At 57.8% G+C, this 21,641-nt stretch overlaps 9 protein-coding genes across 9 annotated transcripts; 3 read left to right on the top strand and 6 right to left on the bottom strand.

Annotated features, from left to right (window-relative positions):
• Window positions 1-3,187: 3,187 nt before the first annotated feature.
• BDY17DRAFT_324553 (uncharacterized protein) lies at window positions 3,188-3,842 on the bottom strand (the record flags this gene model as incomplete). Its single annotated transcript, XM_033737212.1, has 3 exons — window positions 3,188-3,312; window positions 3,380-3,604; window positions 3,671-3,842. The coding sequence occupies 3 exons, from the start codon at window positions 3,840-3,842 to the stop codon at window positions 3,188-3,190; spliced, it is 522 nt and encodes a 173-aa protein (XP_033588829.1).
• Window positions 3,843-4,120: 278 nt separating this feature from the next.
• Window positions 4,121-5,924, bottom strand: BDY17DRAFT_298210 (WD40-repeat-containing domain protein). The gene has a single exon (XM_033733709.1). It carries the CDS (start codon window positions 5,913-5,915, stop codon window positions 4,140-4,142), a length of 1,776 nt encoding a protein of 591 aa, XP_033588828.1. The 5' UTR covers window positions 5,916-5,924; the 3' UTR covers window positions 4,121-4,139.
• A 58-nt stretch (window positions 5,925-5,982) lies between these two features.
• Window positions 5,983-11,150, bottom strand: BDY17DRAFT_298209 (Golgi CORVET complex core vacuolar protein 8-domain-containing protein). Its single transcript, XM_033733708.1, has one exon. It carries the CDS (start codon window positions 10,909-10,911, stop codon window positions 6,046-6,048), a length of 4,866 nt encoding a protein of 1,621 aa, XP_033588827.1. The 5' UTR covers window positions 10,912-11,150; the 3' UTR covers window positions 5,983-6,045.
• On the top strand, window positions 11,151-12,385 carry BDY17DRAFT_298207 (uncharacterized protein). Its single transcript, XM_033733707.1, has 3 exons — window positions 11,151-11,595; window positions 11,657-12,028; window positions 12,088-12,385. The coding sequence occupies exons 1-3, from the start codon at window positions 11,314-11,316 to the stop codon at window positions 12,286-12,288; spliced, it is 855 nt and encodes a 284-aa protein (XP_033588826.1). The 5' UTR covers window positions 11,151-11,313; the 3' UTR covers window positions 12,289-12,385.
• A 403-nt stretch (window positions 12,386-12,788) lies between these two features.
• BDY17DRAFT_324549 (uncharacterized protein) lies at window positions 12,789-13,375 on the top strand (the record flags this gene model as incomplete). Its single annotated transcript, XM_033737211.1, has 2 exons — window positions 12,789-12,920; window positions 12,989-13,375. The coding sequence occupies 2 exons, from the start codon at window positions 12,789-12,791 to the stop codon at window positions 13,373-13,375; spliced, it is 519 nt and encodes a 172-aa protein (XP_033588825.1).
• Window positions 13,376-13,522: 147 nt separating this feature from the next.
• BDY17DRAFT_251514 (uncharacterized protein) lies at window positions 13,523-14,157 on the bottom strand (the record flags this gene model as incomplete). Its single annotated transcript, XM_033731179.1, has 2 exons — window positions 13,523-13,627; window positions 13,687-14,157. 2 exons carry the CDS (start codon window positions 14,155-14,157, stop codon window positions 13,523-13,525), a joined length of 576 nt encoding a protein of 191 aa, XP_033588824.1.
• Window positions 14,158-14,592: 435 nt separating this feature from the next.
• Window positions 14,593-15,187, bottom strand: BDY17DRAFT_156393 (uncharacterized protein). Its single transcript, XM_033729670.1, has one exon. It carries the CDS (start codon window positions 15,050-15,052, stop codon window positions 14,672-14,674), a length of 381 nt encoding a protein of 126 aa, XP_033588823.1. The 5' UTR covers window positions 15,053-15,187; the 3' UTR covers window positions 14,593-14,671.
• Window positions 15,089-18,154, top strand: BDY17DRAFT_324547 (uncharacterized protein; the record flags this gene model as incomplete). The annotated part of the gene is made up of 4 exons (XM_033737210.1): window positions 15,089-15,220; window positions 15,280-15,344; window positions 15,416-17,162; window positions 17,219-18,154. 4 exons carry the CDS (start codon window positions 15,089-15,091, stop codon window positions 18,152-18,154), a joined length of 2,880 nt encoding a protein of 959 aa, XP_033588822.1.
• A 364-nt stretch (window positions 18,155-18,518) lies between these two features.
• BDY17DRAFT_324546 (P-loop containing nucleoside triphosphate hydrolase protein) lies at window positions 18,519-21,491 on the bottom strand (the record flags this gene model as incomplete). Its single annotated transcript, XM_033737209.1, has 1 exon — window positions 18,519-21,491. One exon carries the CDS (start codon window positions 21,489-21,491, stop codon window positions 18,519-18,521), a length of 2,973 nt encoding a protein of 990 aa, XP_033588821.1.
• Window positions 21,492-21,641: the final 150 nt, after the last annotated feature.

The following is a 21,641-nucleotide window of genomic DNA, read 5'->3' as shown; positions in this document are numbered from 1 at the left end:
GAAGGAACGGCAGAAGCAGGCGCAGGAGGCGACCCGCGTAGCTGGCACGGCGCTGGGGAACGTCATGGGTGTCAAGGAAGATGATGTGGATTCTGCCGCGCCAGCTGCCAATGGTACGGAGGAGAAGCAGTCGAGCAACAAATTTGCCGAGCACATGAAGAAGGACACCGGCCAGAGTGACTTTTCGCGGTCGAAATCATTGCGTGAACAACGGGAGTATCTTCCCGCTTTCGCTGTGAGAGAAGAGCTGTTGAAGGTCATCCGAGACAATCAAGTCACCATTGTCGTTGGTCAGACCGGGTCAGGGAAGACGACACAGCTGACGCAATTCCTGTACGAGGATGGCTATGCGAAAATAGGAATGATTGGCTGCACGCAACCCCGTCGTGTGGCCGCCATGTCGGTGGCAAAGCGTGTGTCGGAAGAGATGGAGGTACCGCTGGGAGGGCTGGTGGGCTATGCCATTCGATTCGAAGATTGCACGTCCAAGGAGACGTCCATCAAATACATGACGGACGGCGTACTCTTGAGAGAATCGCTGACCAATGCCGATCTGGACCAATACTCCTGCATCATCATGGACGAAGCACACGAACGTGCACTAAACACAGACGTGCTAATGGGCCTGATCAAGAAGGTGCTGGCGCGGCGGCGAGATCTGAAACTCATCGTCACCTCTGCTACCATGAATTCCGAACGCTTCTCACGCTTCTATGGCGGCGCGCCCGAGTTCTTCATCCCTGGTCGCACATTCCCGGTCGACATTCAATATTCACGTTCGCCTTGTGAGGACTACGTGGATAGTGCTGTGCGGCAGGTGCTGGCCATCCACGTCTCGCAGCCCGTTGGCGACATCCTGGTCTTCATGACGGGTCAGGAAGACATCGAAGTTACCTGCGAGCTGGTCGCCGAACGACTCGCTCAACTGAACGACCCGCCTAAATTATCCATCCTGCCCATCTACTCCCAAATGCCCGCCGATCTCCAGGCGAAAATCTTCGACAAAGCCGCGCCAGGAGTGCGCAAGTGCATTGTCGCCACGAACATCGCTGAAACCAGCTTGACGGTCGACGGCATCATGTACGTAGTCGACAGTGGCTTCAGCAAGCTCAAAGTGTACAATCCACGAATGGGCATGGATACGCTTCAAATTACGCCCGTCTCTCAAGCCAACGCTTCTCAGCGAGCCGGTCGAGCAGGTCGCACAGGTCCCGGCAAGGCATTTCACCTTTACACCGAGCGCGCGTTTCGCGACGAGTTCTACATTGCGACGATTCCTGAAATCCAGCGCACGAATCTCGCCAATACTGTGTTGCTGCTCAAATCTCTTGGAGTCAAGGACTTGCTGGACTTTGACTTTATGGATCCGCCTCCGCAAGATACTATCACCACCAGTCTGTTCGACCTCTGGGCTCTCGGGGCGTTGACCAATCTCGGCGAGCTGACAGAGCTGGGCCGACTCATGACCGCCTTTCCAATGGACCCGAGTCTGGCAAAGTTGGTGATCGGAAGCTGCGGGACGTACAAGTGCAGCGACGAAATGGTGACGATTGTCTCCATGCTGTCCGTGCCGTCCGTCTTCTACCGCCCGAAAGAGCGACTCGACGAATCCGACGCGGCGCGCGAGAAGTTCTTTGTGCACGACTCCGACCACCTCACCCTCCTGACCGTCTACCAGCAATGGGTCGCGAACGGATCCCGCGATGGCTGGTGCGTCAAGCATTTCCTGCATCCCAAGGCGCTGAGGCGAGCGCAGGAAATCCGCAATCAGATCACGGATATCATGAAAAGCAACAAAATGGAGCTGGTCTCGTGCGGGTACGACTTGGACGTGGTGCGCGAGTGCATCTGCAGCGGCTACTACCATCAAGCCGCCAAGCGCAAGGGACTGGGCGAGTACATCAACTTGCGCACGAGTGTGTCTGTGCAATTGCATCCCACCAGCGCGCTGTACAATTCTGGCGATCCCCCGGATTACGTGGTATATCACGAGCTCATCCTCACGAGCAAGGAGTACATGTCGTGCGTGACGGCCGTGGACGCGCACTGGCTTGCGGATCTCGGAGGCGTGTTTTACAGCGTCAAGGAGAAGGGGTTCGATGCGAGGGGGAGGCGGGAGATCGAGTACTCCAAGCGCGAAGAGCTGGAGAGGGGCATTGCTGCTGATCGAGCGAAGCAGCTGAGAGAGAAGGAAGCGGCGGAGCGCGGCAGGGAGGCAAACGGTTTTGCGCACGAGAAGGCGGCGCAGTTGGTCAAGAAGCCTGCTGTGCCCAAGAGCGCTGGCTCGGCGGTCGTGCGTCCCGTCATCAAGGGCCGGAAGAGATAATAGCAGCCTCCCACTCTCCCCTCGTCAATGCATACTCCTCCCACCCTCTTTCGCCTCCCAACGCCCCCACGCCCTCATGCGCAAAGTTGCGCACGTACTTCATCCCCAACTTCGCCGTAATTGCGCGCGAACCCACGTTCGTTCCCAACGTCTCCGCCAGCACGCGCTGGACTCGCAGCTGCGCGAAGGCGTAGCGTAGCATTTCCCTTGCGCCCTCGGTGGCTAACCCGCGGCGCCAGACGGACGGCTCCAGGCGCCAGCCGATGATCGCGTCGTCGTGCGTGTCGTCGCTTTCAGCCGTGGGCCCGGGGGGTTGCAGGCTGAACCAGCCTATTGCGTCTGCGTCCGCATCTGAGTCTAGGTCTGCATTTGTAAGGAAAGCCACCCAGAAGCCGTGGCCTGGATGTTGCGCCGCGAGGTTCATCCGTCTGGCGTGCGCGGCGAGGACTTGGGTTTCATCGCGGGGTTGGGGGAACAGGTGATGTGTGACTAGGGGGTTGGAGTCGAGGTGGATTTCGAAGGGGATGTGCTGTTCTGAGAGGGGGGTGAGGTACAGACGCGGTGTTTGTAGCGTTGGCTGGGCGGTGGTTGTCGTGATGTTTGATGCCATTTGATGTGAAGAGTGGATCTTGAAGGCCCGGTTGGAGAGATGCGCTTGGTTTGTTCAGAAGTTGCGAGTAGAGGGAAGGGGCAATGCACTCGCCTCGCAGGACAGTGGGATGTTGGTGTCTACCTTTAGCGTAGGCAGCAGGGGCGGGGTCTCACAATGTGTTTGCCCGATAATCTATCTGCATCTGTTTCCGTCCTCTCTAATTTCACTCGACATACATTCGTGCTTCTCGTTTCGTTAACTCTCGCATTTCACTCATTAAAAATTTGTTGCAAGACCGTCTTGTAGCAATGCTGCGGATGCCGATGTTTCGCGCCCGACGGCAGGCCGTGTCGAAGAAAGACGCCAGCCTTGCCGTTCGCCTCGTCTTTGCACGCTGTTGATTGCAAATCAGCATCGCCATTCCGCATCAATACGAATAAAAGAGAAGAGGGTACGCCAACCATAAAGTCCATCAATAGAAGACGTCGGCCGGTTCGTAATGACATAGTCGTCAACAACCCACCGCCTCGACTTCCCATTCAGAACGCCGTACACCGGCACTGTTGCACCGCCGTCGTTGCCCAGTGATGCAGTCTGAAGCCCGTACTCGCCTGGGGGCACATTATTCTCGTTCTCCGCGACGGTGACGTTGATGCCCCAGTAGCGGTGCACGCGGTAGGACTTGTCTGATCAATAGGTAGTAAGCATCAGGCTGTAAGATTGGGGGAAGAGTCCATGGTGGGCCTCCTTACATTTCGGACCTGCTTGGCCGGGGATGTAGGTGAAGACTATGCGGTCTGCTGTGCCGTTTGTTATCGGGATGAGAGGGTAGTATGCGTTGTTGACGAGCCAGAGGATGTCGTATTCGGCGCTCGCGAAGGCGAGGAGTGCAGAGAGGGCGAGGAGGAGGTTAGCGGCGAGCATTGTGCAAAGTGGGAATGAGCATACGGGTTGCGGTGTAGTTTAGGCGGGACTATCATTCCCTTTTATGCTCGCCATCTTGATTCGTTTCGGGTGGGATGACAGGAGTGCGCCAAGGGCGAGGCTATGCATGGTGTGCTTCGCTAATAAATGGCAGTGGCAGCTCGCTACGTCGTAGTTGCCAGCCGGGCCAGCCACCGCGTCGCTTACTCATCACCGACACTCGCAGCCTCGTTTTTGCATCTCGACACAGCCGTGCGGAAATGTCTGGTTTCTCAAATTGCAATTCATAATCACTACTCAATCCTCCTCCATACTCTCCCACCCATTCTCCTCGCCCCCCTCCCCCTCCTCATCCTCCTCCTCCTCATCATCGTCATCATCGAGATCATCATCCCTCGACAACCCCACCAACCTCTCCTTCACTTCCCCCTCTTGCGCCACCGGCATCTTGACCCGCGTAGCAAAAGCCTCCCGGACAGCGCGATTCGTACTCGTATCCCACACCTGCACCGCGCCCTTGCTACCCGCAACCGCCAAGCGGAAAGCAACGGCATCGTCGGGCGCGAAATTCGTCGAAAACACCTTGCCCACGCCCAAGTCGCGCGACACGACCATGCTGGGACCCGTGGAGTCCGAAGACACGTTCCACAGTTTGACGGTGCGGTCGGGGGAGCCGGTGGCGATGAAGCCGGGGACTGCGGGGTTGAGCGAGAAGCACGAGAGGGATTTGTCGTGCGCTTGCAGCTGCCAGAGGGCTTTGCTTTGTTCCGGGGTAGCGGGGAGCTGCCGGGCGTCGAAGCAGTGCAGGATGCCGTTTTCCGTGCTCACGTAGAAGCGTTGCGGGTCGTGGGGATCCCATTGGATCTGCTCGACGTCGCTTTCGACTCCCCAGCGCGGACCGGTCGTGTCGGGAGCTCGCATGTCGGTTGCTACGATTGTACGGTCGTAGGAGCCGGATAGGAGGACGGAGGGTTGTGTCGGGTGCCAGGCGAGCGCGCACACTTTATCCGTGTGGTGGGAGTAGCTCTGCGCGGCGGTGCAGGTGTTCAAATCCCAGAGTTTGATGGTGTTGTCCGCAGAGCCACTGGCGAGGAGGTTGTGATGCGTGGGATTGACCGACAGCGCCAGCACCGAGTCGACGTGGTATGCGCTGTTGGCCTTCTTGCCTTTCTTCTTTTTCTTCTTCTTCCCGGCGTCTTCCTCGGACATGCCGCCCAGCACGGCGGTCGGGTACATGCCGTCCACCACGTCGAGATCCCACAGCTCAATCTCCGGATCCATCGTGCCCACCGCTGCGAAGCTGCCCGCCTCGCCCTTCTTGTGCGGCCGCGCTCGCACCCACTCGACACAAAGTGGCATGGCGGGCAACATGACATCGTGGTGCACATACAGATTATCCCCCTCGTCTTCGTACACGTACGTCTCGAGATGCGCCACTTCGTCCTCGATCCTCGCCGCGAGAAGCAGATTATCGGTAGTCAGGATCTGCAACTCCTCTCGCTCGTCGTCCGACACGTCGTTCGCCGCCAGCGTAATGTACGGATCCTCCTCGTTATTCGTGTAGTACGCCAGACCCTTGATATTGCCAAACAAACTGTCATTCGGCCCTGCTTCACCATCCTCTTTCCCCACCACATCCGGCTCGTCGTCGTAATGCTCCATATCGTACTCTTTCAAATCATCATCCTCCTCTTCCCGATCAACAGTCACACCCCCACCCTCACCATCTTCCTCCTCATCCTCAGACTCGTTTGCGGCGGAAGCAGCTTTGCCATCGTCCGCCGGCTCCATCATCCCCTGCCTCGCGCGCTCGAGATCTTCCTTCGCATCCTCCAGCTCCAGCTTCGCCAGCTTCGAAATGCGTGCATACTCGTCTTCGTCGAAGACATATTTCGTAGGGAAGGCGGCTGCATGGCCCCGTGGTACCCACGCTGTGGCTGTGATCATCGACATGGTTGGAGATGTGGTGGGTGATAATAGCTCAAAGATGCGGTGATGGCGGCAAGGCTTGCAACACTTTTTTTCAAGCCGCCGAAATAAGTCCGGGGATGCCAAGAGCTCGGGGTCTGCCATTTACATGCGCATGTGAGATACGTACCGTTTGACCGATAGATGTCGGGCACTGTAAGAATGTAGTAGAGCACGTAGATGACTTTTCTGTGTAGATTGTCGCAAACTACAAGCACCGCTCCAAACGCCCCCTTCATGCTTCCCCCGCTGTACACAACGGACACTGATATCTCTCCTTCTTCGCCGGCTTGCCATCGCGAAAGTCCGCATCGAGACACACGCGATGGAAGACGTGGCGGCACGAGAAGACGACGAGCGCAAGGCGGCGCACTTCGTCGCTCTGCGTCTGCATGCCCATCGCATCGCCTCCTTCAGTAGCGTGCAGCGCCGCGGGAACAGCGACAGCCTTGCCCTTCCCTCTCTCCAATCTTCTCGCCTCCTCCCCTCCGCTGCGCTCTACGTTCTTGCGCTTCCTCTCCGCCTCCCGCTCCTCTTCCCTCGCGACAAACTCATCCCAGACCGCCTCTCCGATCCCCGGCCCCCACGCCCGCAGCTTGCAAAACTCGCACACCTGGCTGCGCGGCCGCCACCCACGCTGCCGCAGCGTGTTCGCCTCTTCGATCTCGGCAAACACGTCTGCGCCCAGGAGGCCATTGCCGAGGGTCAGCACGCCTTCTTCGAAGGTGTAGGCGGAAAAGATGTCCGAGAGGACTGTGCGGAGGTCGGCGAGGGTGGGAGAGGTGGAGGCGGCGCGGGAGAGGAAGGCGCGGAAGACGCGGAGAAAGGTGAAGGGGTCTTGATGGCGGCGGGGACGATGTTTGGGTGGAGTTTCCTCTTCGGATTGCCGGTTTTGTTTCGGGGCGGTGGTTGCTGCTAGTAGGGCGGTGAAGGTTTGCTGCGCGTTGGTACGAAGCGCCGCTGCTACTTTCGATGTGTCAAACACCTCGCCGTTGCTCTCGGTCGGGTGCTCGTGCAAATACGTGATGGCCTGGTTCGTGTTCTTGGTGATTTGCACCACGACATCAACAAGATCCAGCCAAAGGTACTCATCCAAGTCCAGATCGTCTTCCCGGATCTCCCACGCGAAATTCGTCCGCGGCCGCGGCTTGCGTTCAGTAATGGCGGCCGTCTGGCCCTGGCACAACCAGATGCCCACCTTGGTGTATTTCTCAATGTCTTCGACGAGGTGCTGCGTCGCCTCTTCCATCGCCTGCCAATCCGGCACCTCGCTCGTTGACCCAAGAAGATTGCCCAGCGCATGCTGAAGTTGTTCCAGCTTTGTCACTAGCCGCTCCATACCGTCTCGAGCCAGACCATTGCGAGCAAGTAAGGTCACCGCTGCATCGACCACGCCGCTGCTTTCCAGAGCTGGCAACACTTCCGAGAGACGGAGATCGCTCGTCGGCAACGCGTCAATGTAGTCGGAGACGTGCAAAGGGTCATTGGTGCACATGAGCTGGACGTATTTCTCCGTGAACTGCGCCTGCTGTTCTGCCGCCAGAGGCGATGCTGGAGTGCCCTCGAGCTCGCGCAGCAAAGTCGGCTCGAGCAAAGCACGGAGAAAGACAAACTGTGTGTGCAAATCGGCGATGGCGACAAGGCTGGGCTTGAGCAAGTCCGGAGCAGATATGGCAATAGTGCGAGCGGTGGAGAGGGTATTGATAGCAATGAGGTCGTCATTGTGATCGCGGATGATGCGCTTGACGCTCTGAACCTGCTTCTGACTTAGTCCGGTGCTTGGACGCAGGCAGATTGCTATGCAGTCGAACACGCCCTGTTTGTCCTCGGGATCTTCAAAGTACGTCTCGAGAAGCTCATCGTACATTTGCGATCTTCGGTAGACCGACTTCAAAACTCGGTAGAAGCGCGCGGTCTTGAGACTCTCGATAACAGCAGCCACATCGGGTGGGTGATAACCTGAGAGCAAGTATTCCACGCTGAGTTGACAATCCTCCCGCAGATCATCTGCTGGCGGGTCACAGAGCTCATTCAAGATGACTGTGAAGCGTGAATCCGGCAGAAAGATCTGACTGGGATACTTGGGCAGGCTTCGCGCGATGAACATGTAGAGATAGATGATCTGCTCGCGGTCAAAGTCGTCGTGCTCCATGATTCGAAGGAGTATGGTGATGACGCGGTCCCTCGTCAGCTTGAAGACGGATCGGGGAGATGTGCCGTTCACGCGCGCGGCAGATCCGTTCATGGTGGGCTCATCGTCGGAGTCATTCAAGAATGCATCTTCGAAAGCTTCGTTCAGCATGCTCATAAAGCTGCTCGCATCGAATTGCAGCAGCAATACGAGATATGGGAACTCGGGCTCTTCTTCGGACCCGAATGTTGTGCGGAAGACAGGACTGTCTTTCGTAGGCCAGGGCACCGGTCGGCCGGAGAGCAGGTACTTGTACAGATCGATCTTCGCGCGGGTCGCTTCGTCCTCGTCTATCACGTCACCGCTTGGATACTTTCGTCCAGTCAGAGAGTAGGCCAGGTAAGGAAAGACCTTCATCGCCGACTCGTGGTAGGGATTCTCCTCCAGCTGCTCCGCGTCAACTACATCCTGCAACATCATCACCAATGACATGAGGTCGATGAGCGGCGTCACGAAGTCGCCAATCCCTTGTGTCCAGACGTAGATCAGAGCATCGTAGAGTCTGTGCTGCTTACAGAGCATCGTCACTTCGTCCAGGTCGTATGACCGCGGATCGAGTCGGCACAGCAATTCTTCAAGCTTCGCGCTCTCATTTTCCGAGATGAAGTGTGCTACTACGCCTTTGACGACCTCTGGCGGGATGCTCTTGATTTCGTTGTCCAGAACGTACGGCTCTAGTGTGGAGATGAAAACATCCTCTTCATCGGCGTCTTCGAAGATTTCAAATACCGCGCCGAACAGGTAGTCGAGTTCGTGCATGGCGATACAAGCGTCGAATGACACGACTGCAAGCTCGCGCAGCCGAGTGTCTCGACCGCCGTCTTCTTGTGAGAACGTGTAACTGAGCGATGCCGAGATCATCGCGACCAAGCGCTCCCGCACCATGCTATGCCTCGTCTCATCGGCATCAGCAAGGCCAATCGTCACGTTACTAGAGCTGCCTGCGTAGTACTCGGTGGCAAGTCGGATGGCAGCAATATGATCGCCTGCTTCCATCAGTGCCATCAATCTGTCAGCCCAGTTCGAGAGCGTGCCGACGGTCAGGTCGTCGAAGCCAAGAAGGAACGTGCGTCCTTTGTAGACGCGGAAACTCATGTAAAAGGCATCGGCGACGACTCCGTGTAATGACGGCTCAGCGGAATTGGTGTGCTCAACGACACTCCGCAGCTGCTGGGAGAACAAGTCTTGGTGATAGATATGTCGGTGCAGCAGATCGATGGAGTCGGTGACTTGCAGAGAACCATCTTCCAGAATCAGCAGCCGTTGACTGACGGTGAGAACGCCCAAGACGGATCTTCCAAGCCACTGGACGGCCACAATGGCTTCTTCGGCCCGCCAACGCTTCCGTGCGTGAAATTGTAGACTCGGAGTGCTCTTGGCATCGGTAGGATCCTCACCTCCAACTACAGTGAGGTCCAGCACGGTCAATATGTTGGACCAGCAATACACCAGTTTCGTCTTCGATACCGTGTGGTCTGCGTTGGCATTTGCGCGCTTTAACTTGACGGCGGGAAACCAAGCCAGACATCCGCTAAGCGTACCATGTGTCGATACTTCCTTCGGTCGGGGAGCTTTGTGCTGTGTTTGAGCGGTTGGGGTCGTGGATACGATGATCAGGAGGTAGGGCGTCAGCAGAGCCGTCAGTCCCATATTGTCCGTCGCCTGTTCGACATTGCCCAGTGGCAAGGGAGAGAACGCGAGGACCGAGCTGGGTTTGCGAGTGAGCTCTGCTGACGGATCGGCTGAAGGGTATCTCCCAAGCAGTCGAGTGGTCGTGATGGACCTCGTCACCGGACCCAAGCCGCGGGTGGCGAGATGCGCAAAAGCCATGCCAGCAGCATCTGCCGACACCAGGGCAGTATGTCGAGTGCCGAGAAAGCCGACGTGGAGGATGGCCGATTTGGCAATGTGTCCATCGGCGTGAGCACTCTGTTTCAGGACATCTCGATCGAGTGGCGGGATGCGCAGAAAGGGTTGTGATGGTCGATTGATCTCCCACGTAAAGATGTGTCCGTCGGCGTGACCGGCCGCAATGGTGGAATAGTCGGCTGCGATGGCAAGCGCAGTGATGCTTCCGCACTCTGTCGCTTTCGTGCCTTGCCCAATGATGATCTTGAGCGTCTGATGGTAATCGAAGCCCAGGATCAAGCCCTTTGTAGTACCAATGGCGATCAAAGCAGACACTGCAAGGCACGTCGGTCGGCCGAAGTTGCGTCTGCCTGTTTCGGAGAAGGCATGACCGGTAATCTTTCGCAGCTTCGTCCATTTGATCACCTCCCACGGCGCTTGGGGCGTTTCACTCCCAGCAGAGCTTTGCTGTGATGAGATGTGGGAGACCTGCGAGGAAAGAGAGATGCGGCGAGAGTGTGGACTCAAGAAGCCTGGGGAGTCTGCTCTGAGAGACGCCGATCGTGGGGTGGATGGTCGGGCTTCGAAACGACGCTCGAACGGCTGAAGAGCCGCAGATACCTTGCGGCCACCTACGATATTTCGAAGTCTCGGGGAAGCGGTTCGTCCAGGAGAAGACTGGGGAGTGCCATGCACAGACGGGGAATCATCGGTGATAGAACCAGATCCCGCAGGACTCAGTTCTGGAGCCTTGGTCTGAATTGGTTCTTCACCGGGTTGATCGGCCAGGGTTTCGGGTCGTTCTCGAGTGATTTGCGCATAGTCTTCCTCCAGCAATCTCTCATCTTCAGCATCCGCGCCGTCATCTGGAATTCCCTCGCCCGGCAAGGGCGCGTCTGCCAGCCCAGCCTGCTGTATCTGCTGCTCTTCTTCTTCTATAACGCCGGGCAATGCCCCATCCTCGTCTCCATCCGCCCTTCCGTGGGTGTCCCGCGTGGCCTCGTCCGCTTCTATGTCCTCGTTCTCCCCGCCAGAATGGCTGCCTCCAGAGATGGAGCTCATCTGCCTACCCGCCTAACGATCATTGCCGCCCAGCAATGGCTGTGCTCATGTGTATGTAGCCCGCATCCGCCTATTATCGCTGGCCGGAGCTTCCTGGTCGTGGGGGAGGTTCGTCTAGGGTGGGGTGGATGGGTGGAGGTTAGGCAGCGATGCTGGTGCAGCTGCGAAGTGCGTCCTTGTCCGGGAGAGCGCGAGCCTTCTCTGAGCTCCCTCTCTTATTCTTCCAACCTTCTGGCAGGCTGTCACGATTGGGGAAGAAGAGAGGTTGTAGGGGACGGTCTGAAACGGGAAAGTCTACACGCGCGTCTATGCATTTCTCGATTCGGCCTGCCAAAGTCTATTTCTCACACTTACAACCACCACCGGCTGCTCGCTCTGACCGTCCAACCCAACACCAAAGCCATGTCGGGAATAGGTCCAGCACTCCCTCCACACCTGCTGGCCAAGCGAAAACGAAAGCAGGAAGAAGAAGCGGATAATGCGACGCAAGCAGCCTCCGGCGCAACCGCCTCTTTGAGCCCGGGCGATGGCGAGAAACGAAGGAGAGTGCTGGGGCCCGCGATGCCTCCTGCGCCTCTTGACGAGCGGCCTGAGCAACCTCCGGACTCTTCAACACGGTCTAATAGCGATAGCGATGACGACGATGACTATGGCCCCGCGTTACCATCTAGTTTTGGGAATGGGGTATGTCTGGCACGGCATATGCGTACTCAACGAACGCTTCTTCGCACTGACACATTCCCAGAACGTAGGCGAGGATACGAGTGATGCAGACAAGCATACTCAAGCTGAACAGCCAGAAGCAGCCCCGAGAGAGGAGAAACTACAACGAGACGAATGGATGACGATGCCACCCAAGCAAGACGATCTGGCCGCTCGACTGGACCCCACGAAACCACGGCCACGGGGCTTCAATACGAGCAAAGGTGCAAATGGACCAAATGCAGCGGCGGCCGATGGTAGCGCGTGGCATGAGACTCCTGAGCAGAAGCAGAAGCGTCTTGCAGATGAGATGATGGGGGTTACCACGTCCAACGCAGATGTTGAGAGTCGGGCAACCAAAGGCCCACGGAAAGCTGCTGATCATGACACTGCGAGGAAGATCAAGGAGCACACGGTACGTTCTGCCTCGTTCGTATGGCTTTTCTGAATATTGGTGACTAACGTACAGGACAGGACAAGATTCGAGGGCCGTCTTTGGTACACCAGCATCAAAGCAGCCAAACCCGCGAGCCAGACGACGATCCCAGCGCGCGTGCGTTTGATCGAGAAAAGGACATGGGTAGTGGTGGACGCCTGGGACATGCGGAAAGGAGGGAGATGCTGAACAAGGCTGCCAATTTCTCGTCCAAGTTCTCCGGCGGTAGTTATCTGTGAGAGAAGGGTAGCACTGCGCTCACTTGATTGCGGCTTGAATGATGTCTGAACGTCCATGCTGTTGCTCTTTGTCCAATATATTGTGTTTTGAGTACATCCTGTCAGTGAGGGTGACGGCGCTAATAATGACCCTGCACCTGCCACGCCCCCGATGGCTCCTTCCTGAAACGCTCCGGCAATTGGACTTTCCGCGCTTGGCCCAGCCAGTCCAGGCCCCTCTCCCAATCGCCGCCACCCATCAACCTACCACCTCTACCTGACCTTCATCCTCCACCTTCGCATTCACTGCGCCTTCTCGTCCTCTGAGCCAACCTCAGTCCTTCAGCGCCCATTCTTCTCCATCGAGCATTGCTCCCGCCGTCGCCGCGCCTGGCCTCCCTGCAAGGCGCCTCCTCGTCCTCCTGTTCGCTCTCGCGTTCACGTTCATCACAACTTCATCGCCCTAGATTGCGCCTTTCCGACTTCCGGCATCCAGGGCTGTGGAGTGTGCTCCAGGAGCAATGGCGGTACTACACTTCCCCGCGTGGCTGCACAGGCGGCAGTCGAACAACAATGGCAATGGCGGACTTGGTTACGCAGGCGGATCGTACAACGGGTATCCCTCGGGCCATGTTCCCTTCTGGTACACACCGGTATGACCTTGCAAAACGCATGCTAGACGGGCGAGTGTTCTGGGCTAATCAATCGTATTTGTCTACAGGCCGGTCTAGCAGTGCGCTACGGCATCATCGCCGCCCTCTTCTTCATCGTCCTCCTCTTCTTCGTCGGCGGCTACTTCCACGCCCAGCGGCGCATCAAAAAGGGCAAACAACCCCTCGCATACCACCGATGGATGCTGCGCGCTCCGGCATACAATGCGCGCCCCTATCCGCCGCCCGGAAGTCGCCCCGTCTATGCATACTACTCTGAGCCGCACAACAATAACTACCAGATGGAGGGCTATCCTCCTCCGCCGCCCGCGTACCACCATGCCGAGGCTTCACCTCCCGTGTACGCGCCGCCGCCCGGGGCGAGTAAGGCAATGGCGGATCAAACTTTCCGCGAGACCACTCGGGTGGGAGAGAGTAGTGGTGGGGGGATGAGATGAGAGGATGACGGCAAGATTGGAGGACATCTGCATCGAGACGGCGAGGGAGTGCGAGCGCGCGTGAAGTGATGAGCGCTGGGATGGTAGTGCGAGCAGCATCAATGCCATCGTTGGGCATTCGGCACCATATGGGGAGCATCAAGGCCATCACTCGCAAGTGGCGAGCATGGTATTCACGACCTGGACAAGAGATCGATTTTCCATAGCGGCGGCAACACGTTCTTTATCCGCGAGTTGCTTGTTGACTTCGTCCTGCAATCGTAGTCAGCGAAATGTGCAATCAGGTAATCGGGTTGGTGGAGAAGCCATACCGCCGTCTGAGAAGTGCCTTCCTTGATCCGCACGTCGACTCTAAATCGTGGGGGCAAAGCCTGGAGCAGCCGCACCTTCACCCCCAATCCAATGACGGTGGTAAGAGAGCATGCGGAAGTGGTTGGGGTGAGCAAGACGGTGACGGTGCTGATGCGAGAGCGGGGTGAAGAGGGCGCGGCGATGGCGATATCGCCGAGGGTGATGACGCCGAGCGAGCCGAGGGAAAGAGGATGCTCCGGGTCGGAGATGGAGGAGATGAGGTCGTACACTTCCTGCTCGTCGATTTCCTCTCGGTCTTCTTCGTCATCGGATGACAGGGAGGAGTGGTCGACGGGGAGGGGGTGCACGGGCAGAAGAGAGTCGAAGAGGCCGGCGGGCTTGTCGGTGGCGAGTTTGGTTTGACGGCGCGAGGGGAGATCCGAGGGGTTGAGGATGGTGGGGTTGGCGTTGTCCTTGTTGTCGACTTCCATGATGATTTGGAGGCGTGTAGCTGGCTTGGTGGGTTATGATGAAGGGTGGTGTTGGTGGTGTTGAGCACGTTGATTGGAGACGTGCAAAATCACACTCGGCCGAGTTCGGCAGGTGCAAGACGGCATTACTCATCCATCGCTCGTTGACCCTCGACCCCACATTGCCGCCAACGGGCGATCACCGCGCGGGCAAACCCGGGGCTCCGATGCTGCCCAGGCCTCGGAGCTTAAAATACCAAGGAGGGATGAGTGGATGGGATGGGGGATTCGCAAACAGTAGTGGGGGCAGATTCATTAGTAGTCGTGGCCTGGCCAGCCGCGGCATTCGCCCATCGCACCTGCCGCTCGTTGAGCATCGAGATGCGTGGGACGCATGCCCGTCTGCTTCATCCTCCTCCTTCAATACAATCATCCATCACTGACGGCCATCGACATCCCTCGCCGATCCGGATTCCGGAAAAAGAAAGCGCCACGCGACCAGCTCGAACCACTGCGCCTGCCTGCACGTGAAACGTTAACTTACTTTGCTCTTACGTGTGGCGAGTAGGGTTTGCTGGGTTGACTGGCTGGCGGGTTGGCTGGCTGGCTGGCTGGCGGCCGTTGCGCGCGCAGCTGTCTGGACCTCGCTCCCAAAGGATCGGCATTGGCGGGCCTGACTACAGGATCCAGCGGCACACCCAGGCATCTCCTCCTTCGTCTGCTCCCCTCCATCAGCAACAACAGGCTGCCCTTCTACCTCTGGCCATCCTCCGTCCGCTCCATCGCGGCAACCCCGTTTTTCGCCTTGGCCTCGCTGCGACAGTGGCATCGCCACGCTGCACACGCACATCACCCCACCATCCCGCACACCGCACCCGCATTTCCCCTCTGACCACCTGCCCGATGCCCTGCCCATATCTCACTTCCCGTCACACGTGCTCGCCTGTCTCTCATGTCCTGCTCTGATTTCGCCCAAGGCTCGGCACTCATGGATCCACGTCCTACCGCTTCACCCCCGGCGCTCGCGGTGGGAAATAATGGCAGCAGCAGCATAAACAACAGCAACAGCCACATGAAGACCTATGTGCGCCGCCCCCTACCCCCTCCACTTCTTAGATATGGCCACGCTCACTCGCCTTCTAGGTCTTCGTCGACGAATACAACCGACACAAGCGGTTAAAGGTGATGCGAGCCTGCGATGGCTGCAGGTAATTCTCCCCGCACTTCTTCCTCGCACTCCCAACCAACCCACTGACCATCGCGCTCTTTCCCCACTCAGAAAACGCAAGATCCGATGCGATGGCGCACTTCAAAACGGCCCTTGGCCGTGTGGTGCATGCGTTCGACTCAAACTAAAATGCGTGCCTCCCACCCTCGACGGCGATGAGGACCAGCAGCAGGCTCTGGATGGCTTCTCCTCTTCATATCAATATTCTTTCCAGGGCTCGCCGCCTATAGAGCCCGACGCATTCGCCGATGACAGCCCCCCGCCGCATGCCGCCCCCTCCCAAGAATGGAACATGGGCGGCACGCAAGGCGCAGGCATGAGCACGATGGGTCCCACCTCTGCACCTGCCTTTCCAGCTGCGATGGATCCCACTGCCGCCTACCCCTCGCACCACGTCTTTCCTCAGCACCTTAACGCTCCCCTGGATCCCATGTACCCCGATGACGACTTTTTCACTTCAACCGCCACTTCCGCCACCTCTCCGTCGAACCAAGTCCCTACGCCGAACCAGGGCCGCGCCTCCGCCGTCTCCCCCAGCTCGGGTGGCGACCCTGACGAAGTAGATGCAACCATTCGAGAGGTCTCCGAGCAAATGGGCGGCCTTCACATCGACCTGAACTCGGTTCCCAATTACATTGCCAATGAAAAGAAGATGCTTGCTGAGACGCCAGCGCTCGAGGAGCCTGAGATGGCTCTACCGCCTTCCCTCAGCACTGATGCTACTCTCAGAATCCCCCCGGAAATGATGCCCAGCGAGGAGCGAGCTCTCGATTACTTTGGCTATTATTTCGATTACGTCCACCCATATGTCCCGGTTCTGAACCGCGAGAAGTTCTACGATCAATGGCGCACCGCTCGGGCCACAATTTCTCCCCTGATTCTTGAAGGAATATTTGCCTGCGTCACACACTACCTCGAGGACCCGCTGGAAGTGCGGAGATGGCTGGCTCTGGCATCCAAACACGAAGATGGCTTCAAAGATGCCCCGCGACTGAGTACCGTGCAAGGTCGCATGATCATCCTGAAAGCCCGCGAGGCTGGGGCGCGAAGAGGCTACTATTATCGTTCGTGGATGGATCTCAAATTCACGGCCAACATGGCTATCGATCTCGGCCTCGATGAGCATTACGACCAACACCGGGACGGCAATAACTCGTGTCAGCTCAGCCGATCGGAGTGCCACGTACGGACGCGCATATGGAACACCCTCTTCCTTCTCGAAGTCTTCATGGGCGGAACTCAAGGGCGAAGCGACTATTCGGTGGCTATCGACACGGTCGACTTTTCCATGCCCACGCCTTGTCCAGACGTCAGCGACTTCGACTACCAATCCTCAAGGCGCTTGAGCTGCTTCAACCGCGTGATCGGGCTTGCCAAACGTTCACATAACATGTGGCTGGAGATGCGCAAGAACAAAGACATGGCACTCGACCCGGCGTTTGTGCAACATAATGCCAACATTCGCGAGTGGCCTCACCAGCTGCCTCCTGATATGAATCTGGAGTACACCACCCCGGACGGGCCGGTGGCTTTGAATGGCAGGCACTACGTCGCGAACATGCACATATACTACCAGCTGCTGGTGATTTTGCATCACAGACCGCAGCTGCAAGCGATGCTCGAGCATCGAAACCCGGGCTTCCAGCGACATATGGACGACTGCAATGAAGCCGCATCGATCATTTGTCGCCTGCAAGAAGCCCTGCATCGCGACTTCGGACTGCATGGATTGCAGTTTATGCAGAGGGGTCTGGGATTCACCATCTATGGCATCCTGACAAGCACGATGCTGCATTTGGTCAGTTGTACCGCTGTACCGCTTTTTCTTCGGACTGGCTAATCATTCTCTCACAGGCTACCATTACCGCACCCGATGCCGTGACCAATGCCCGCGCACGCATGTACTTCACGCGACACATGCGCCTCTTGGAGTATTGTCTTCCCAGTGCCCGGCCGGAGCTGCAGCCGCAGATTAATGCACTCCGGGAGGCGTTTAGCCAGGACTTGACCAAGCCCTTTGAGCTGAGAGCCGGCCTCAGCCCCCGAAGTCCCCCACGAGACAATCAATCAGCATCGCCGCCTTTCTCCCAGCAGGACAACAGGAGTGCGCCATCCATGGAGACCGCGGAGCCGTGGACCAATATCTCCAACTACACCTCCTCTTCAAGGACGGCGAGCGATGCTAGTCAGTACAGCACGGCATTCGACGACATGTCCGCGCAACCCGGGATGCCATACCCGGGTACCGATTTCAGCATCCCCACCGCCATGTCCTCGTACCCGACCGCCCCCATCCATCTCCACCAACAACCCACCTCCGCTCCCCAACAATCAGGCTACGCCCTCGAACAAGTCAACAGCAACGACCGCACAACCCAAATCTGGGACCCATCCGGCATCTTCAGCCAATGGAACGCAGCCTTCGGCCAACCCCCGCCGCCCTCTTCCGCAGGCAATGGAGCCGTCATGCCACATCAACAACAGCATCAACAGCAACAGCAACAACGACCAGCACCAACTTCCAACCCCATCCAACAGCCCCGCCTCTCCACCCCCCCAGCCTCGGCCATGGCCCCGCCACCCCACCCGCAAACGTCGCCTATGCATCACCCCTCCGCTGCGGGCTATAATCAGCCCTTGACCCCCGAAATGGGCATGCCCACCGTCACGCCCGTCATGTGGCAAGACGTCTTCTCCTCGGCGTACGCAACTGGCCAAGGGCGGAAGCGGAATCGACAGGAGAGCGTGGATATGAGTATGTTCAACCAGTATCAGGATCGCAGGGGGTGAGGCATTTCTAGACGACAGCGTGGTGGTGATTTTGTTATAACGCTGCAGCGGTAAAAGAAGGGGGAGAAGGAGAGATGTATGGTATGAAGTGTGGCACGATTCCCACGACCGAAATCTCGCGACGTTTTCTTCGTTTTGCTACCTTGTGCTACTTTCTTGGGGAGCATTGCATGGAATGAATCGCGGTGCGCGGGTGGAGGCACGCCTTGCGGCATGTTGCTGGCTTCTGCGCCGGGGATATCTTCTTTCGATCTCGGGGACTCCGGCTCTTCACGCATCGTGAAGATGGGACACGTCTTCCACTCCCCCAGATATCCTTTCCAAATGCCTCCATGGTCATGATCAATTCTGGTGCCCATCCAGCTCAACTCGCCCCTCCATCCAACATCCCCGTCTCCTTCAACTGCCGCAACAAGTCCGCCTCCAAGAACTTGCCCACGCCCACATCTTCACTTAGCCCCTTGCGCCGCCGCGTCTTGAGCACGAAATCCCGCGCGGTAGCCTGCGCGCTCGCCGGCTCCAGCGGCCGCAACACCACGCTGCGATCCAACGGGTCCCCGGGCACGATATTCCAGCGGTCGAACACGAGCGACAGCGTGACGGCGCCTTGCGTGTGGATGCGCAGGTCCGTCTCGAAGCCGAAACTGTCGATCACGGGGATGAGGCCTTTGACGCTGTACAGCGGCGTCCCCGGGACGGGCGCGTCGCTTAGCACGTGTCCGCGCCGCCGCGCGAGGACGGTGTACAGGCTGCTTACTGCGCTGGCGGGGCCGAGCATGGTACAGGCGTAGACGGGCTCCATGAGGCGCGGCCCGGCCATGAGGAAGGAGGAGTAGCAGGCGCGGCGCGCGGTGGGGATGATTTGCCCGCCGCCGCGGAAGATGGCTTCCGACGCGAGCTCGACATCGGTGAGTTTGAACTTGGCGTTGCGGATTGGCTCTTCGCAGAGCGGGCCTTCGCGCGTGCCCCAGGCGAAGCCTTGCCGGATGCCGTCGCGCACGCCGCGGAGGAGCTTCGGGTCGATGTCGGAGGGGAGCGTGTCGTTTTGAAGGATGTTGGGGCCGCGGTCGTCGGGGCCAAAAGCCCAGATGTTGCGGCTGGCGAGGAGATCGTAGCCGTAGTTGTCTTCGAAGAATTTGCCGACTTTGCGCACGGGGTCGCGGATGCTGACGCGCCCTGTCTCAATGTCTTCGGCGATGCCTTCGTCGAGTGGCTCGGCGACGAAGGTGAGTTTGTTCTTTTTGTTGGGCGTGAGGGCGTAGCATTTGATGGCGCTTTGGTCGACGATGGTTTCGCAGAAGCGCGTCACGGGATCGGAGATTTTGACTTCCATCTGGGCGTAGAGTTTGCGGAGGTCGTGGAGGACACAATCCATGTATAGCTCGCCGGTGCCGAGAACAACGTGCTCACCGCTCTCTTCGACTTTGGTGGTGATGAGGGGATATGATTTGTTGATTTTGCGAAGGCCGTCCAACATCTTTGGGAGTTCCGACGGGTTGATAGGCTCCACGGCCACTTTGAAGACGCTCTCGAAGAAATGAGAGATTGGCTTGAAGATGTATGTATCTTCATCCTCTGGCAGCTTCGGGGCTACAATGGTGGCGGTCTTGACGATGCTGCCATCGACTCCTCCGAGGAGGACAAAGTTACCCGCGGGTACTCCAGACGTGGGGACATTGTATCTGCTCTCCGCGATCCAGACTTGCTCGATGGTGGCGTTGACCATATCCTCTTCGTCGTCAATGCTATAATTTTCACCAAGTACCCGCACTTTGTCTCCAGGCCGTACGGTGCCACTCATCACTCTGCCAAAGGAGGTGAATCCTTGCGCATCCTGAGTGTTGAACAGTTTCGTCACGTGAACGACGAGCGGACCATCCGAGTCGCATTCCAGCATGGCTTTTGTCGTCTGCGAATCCAATGGCCCGGTGTAATAATTATCCAGCTTCTGCTTCGCGCCTTCCACCGGGCTGGGTACATGATCGACAATCATATCGACAAAGCCAGATGCCGGACCAAAGAACTGCTCACAGACCATTCGAAGCAAATCTTTCGCGTTCGACTTCAACTGTGTGGGCTTGAGGAACACGCCCAGCGACTGCAGCGTCTTGTTCAGATCTTGTGGACTTTCGGAGATGGTGTGGGAGTATAGCTTGTAGATCGGTTCGAGGACAAAGTGGACGAAACTTCGCTTCGCGCGCTCCTCCACTGCTTTGCGGGTGAACTTTCGTGATCGCGGGTTGAAGAAGATGTCGCCCCAAAGCCTCCTGCTGAATTCGTGGCTGTTGAACTGAGCATTGGGATAGCTCTCGGCGTACATCTTGGAGAAGGAGGGGAGGGTGAAGCACCAGTCCATGGAACTGCACGAGAAGCAGACGTTGCCTCTCTCGGGACTGACTCGGAATTTCTCGCCGCGGCCAGGAACGGCGTTTTCAATGGCTGTGTTGACCTCTTCGACGACGTGCTTCAACTTGAAGTAGGCGTCGGTTGGGGGAAGTTTGAGCTCCAAGATCAAGCGGTCCATCTTGTTGATTAAGAGCACAAGCGGCAGGCCAGCGAGTATAGCGTGTTTGATGACGAGCTCAGTCGTGGTTTGCACTCCCTCCACAACATCGACTACCAGGACGACACCGTCGACCAGTCGCAGAGAAGCGGCAACCTCGTCGGCGAAATTGACGTGTCCGGGAGTATCGATGATGTTCAGCAAATGGCTTTTTCCCTTGGTGCCTGGCAATACCAGACTCATCGGCGAAGCCTTGATCGACAAACCCCGTTCTCGCTCGAGGATGTGGGTATCTGTATATCGCAACTGCTCCTCTCGCGCTCTGCCATGCTTACCGTGCAACAGTTTTGACGTGTCGTGTGTCTGCTGCACAAGGGTATCGAGGAAGCTCGTCTTGCCGTGGTGGAGATGCCCGCACAAGGCAACATTTCGCACTTGCGCCGGGAAGTTGACGAGATCGGACAAGAAGGCGCGGTCGAAGTAGACTGGTGGAAGATCCTCCTCTTCGATTGTGAACTTCTTCTGCTCGATCGGCGCGACGATGGGCTGTTGCAATGTCTGCGTGTCCTCCTCTTGCACCAATGTCTCCACATCCGGGCCGTATGTTTGTTGCGCCGAAGGATAGTATTGTTTGTCCTCGTGTAGGACGACTGCATTGGATGGGCCTTCCTCGTCCACATCCATCAGCTCGTCCCCAGCTCCGCCGGCGGATTGCGCATCTCCCTCATCATCGTCAAGGTATTGCGCTCCATCGAAGGTGTTGCCATCTTCCTCTTGGCTGTCTTCCTCGGGCTCTCCAATGAAGTTGCCAAACTCGTCGTACAGGTCGTCCATCCTGGTGCAATGGGGAGGAGAGGGGGGAGAAGGGAGGAGAGGAGGGTGTCGGGCGCCAGATGTCAATCGGTGCGGTGCCTTTCACTCGTGGCGCGAGAAAAAGTTCCCAGATGTGGCGCAGGCAGAGGCGCTTAGCGCCGAGTTTCCCGC

The sequence above is a fragment of the Neohortaea acidophila genome (assembly GCF_010093505.1).
Source record: "Neohortaea acidophila strain CBS 113389 unplaced genomic scaffold BDY17scaffold_6, whole genome shotgun sequence".
In the NCBI taxonomy this organism is placed as follows: domain Eukaryota; kingdom Fungi; phylum Ascomycota; class Dothideomycetes; order Mycosphaerellales; family Teratosphaeriaceae; genus Neohortaea; species Neohortaea acidophila.
The sequence above is the reverse complement of the archived record's forward strand: the minus strand, read 5'-3'. Positions and strand labels throughout refer to the sequence as shown.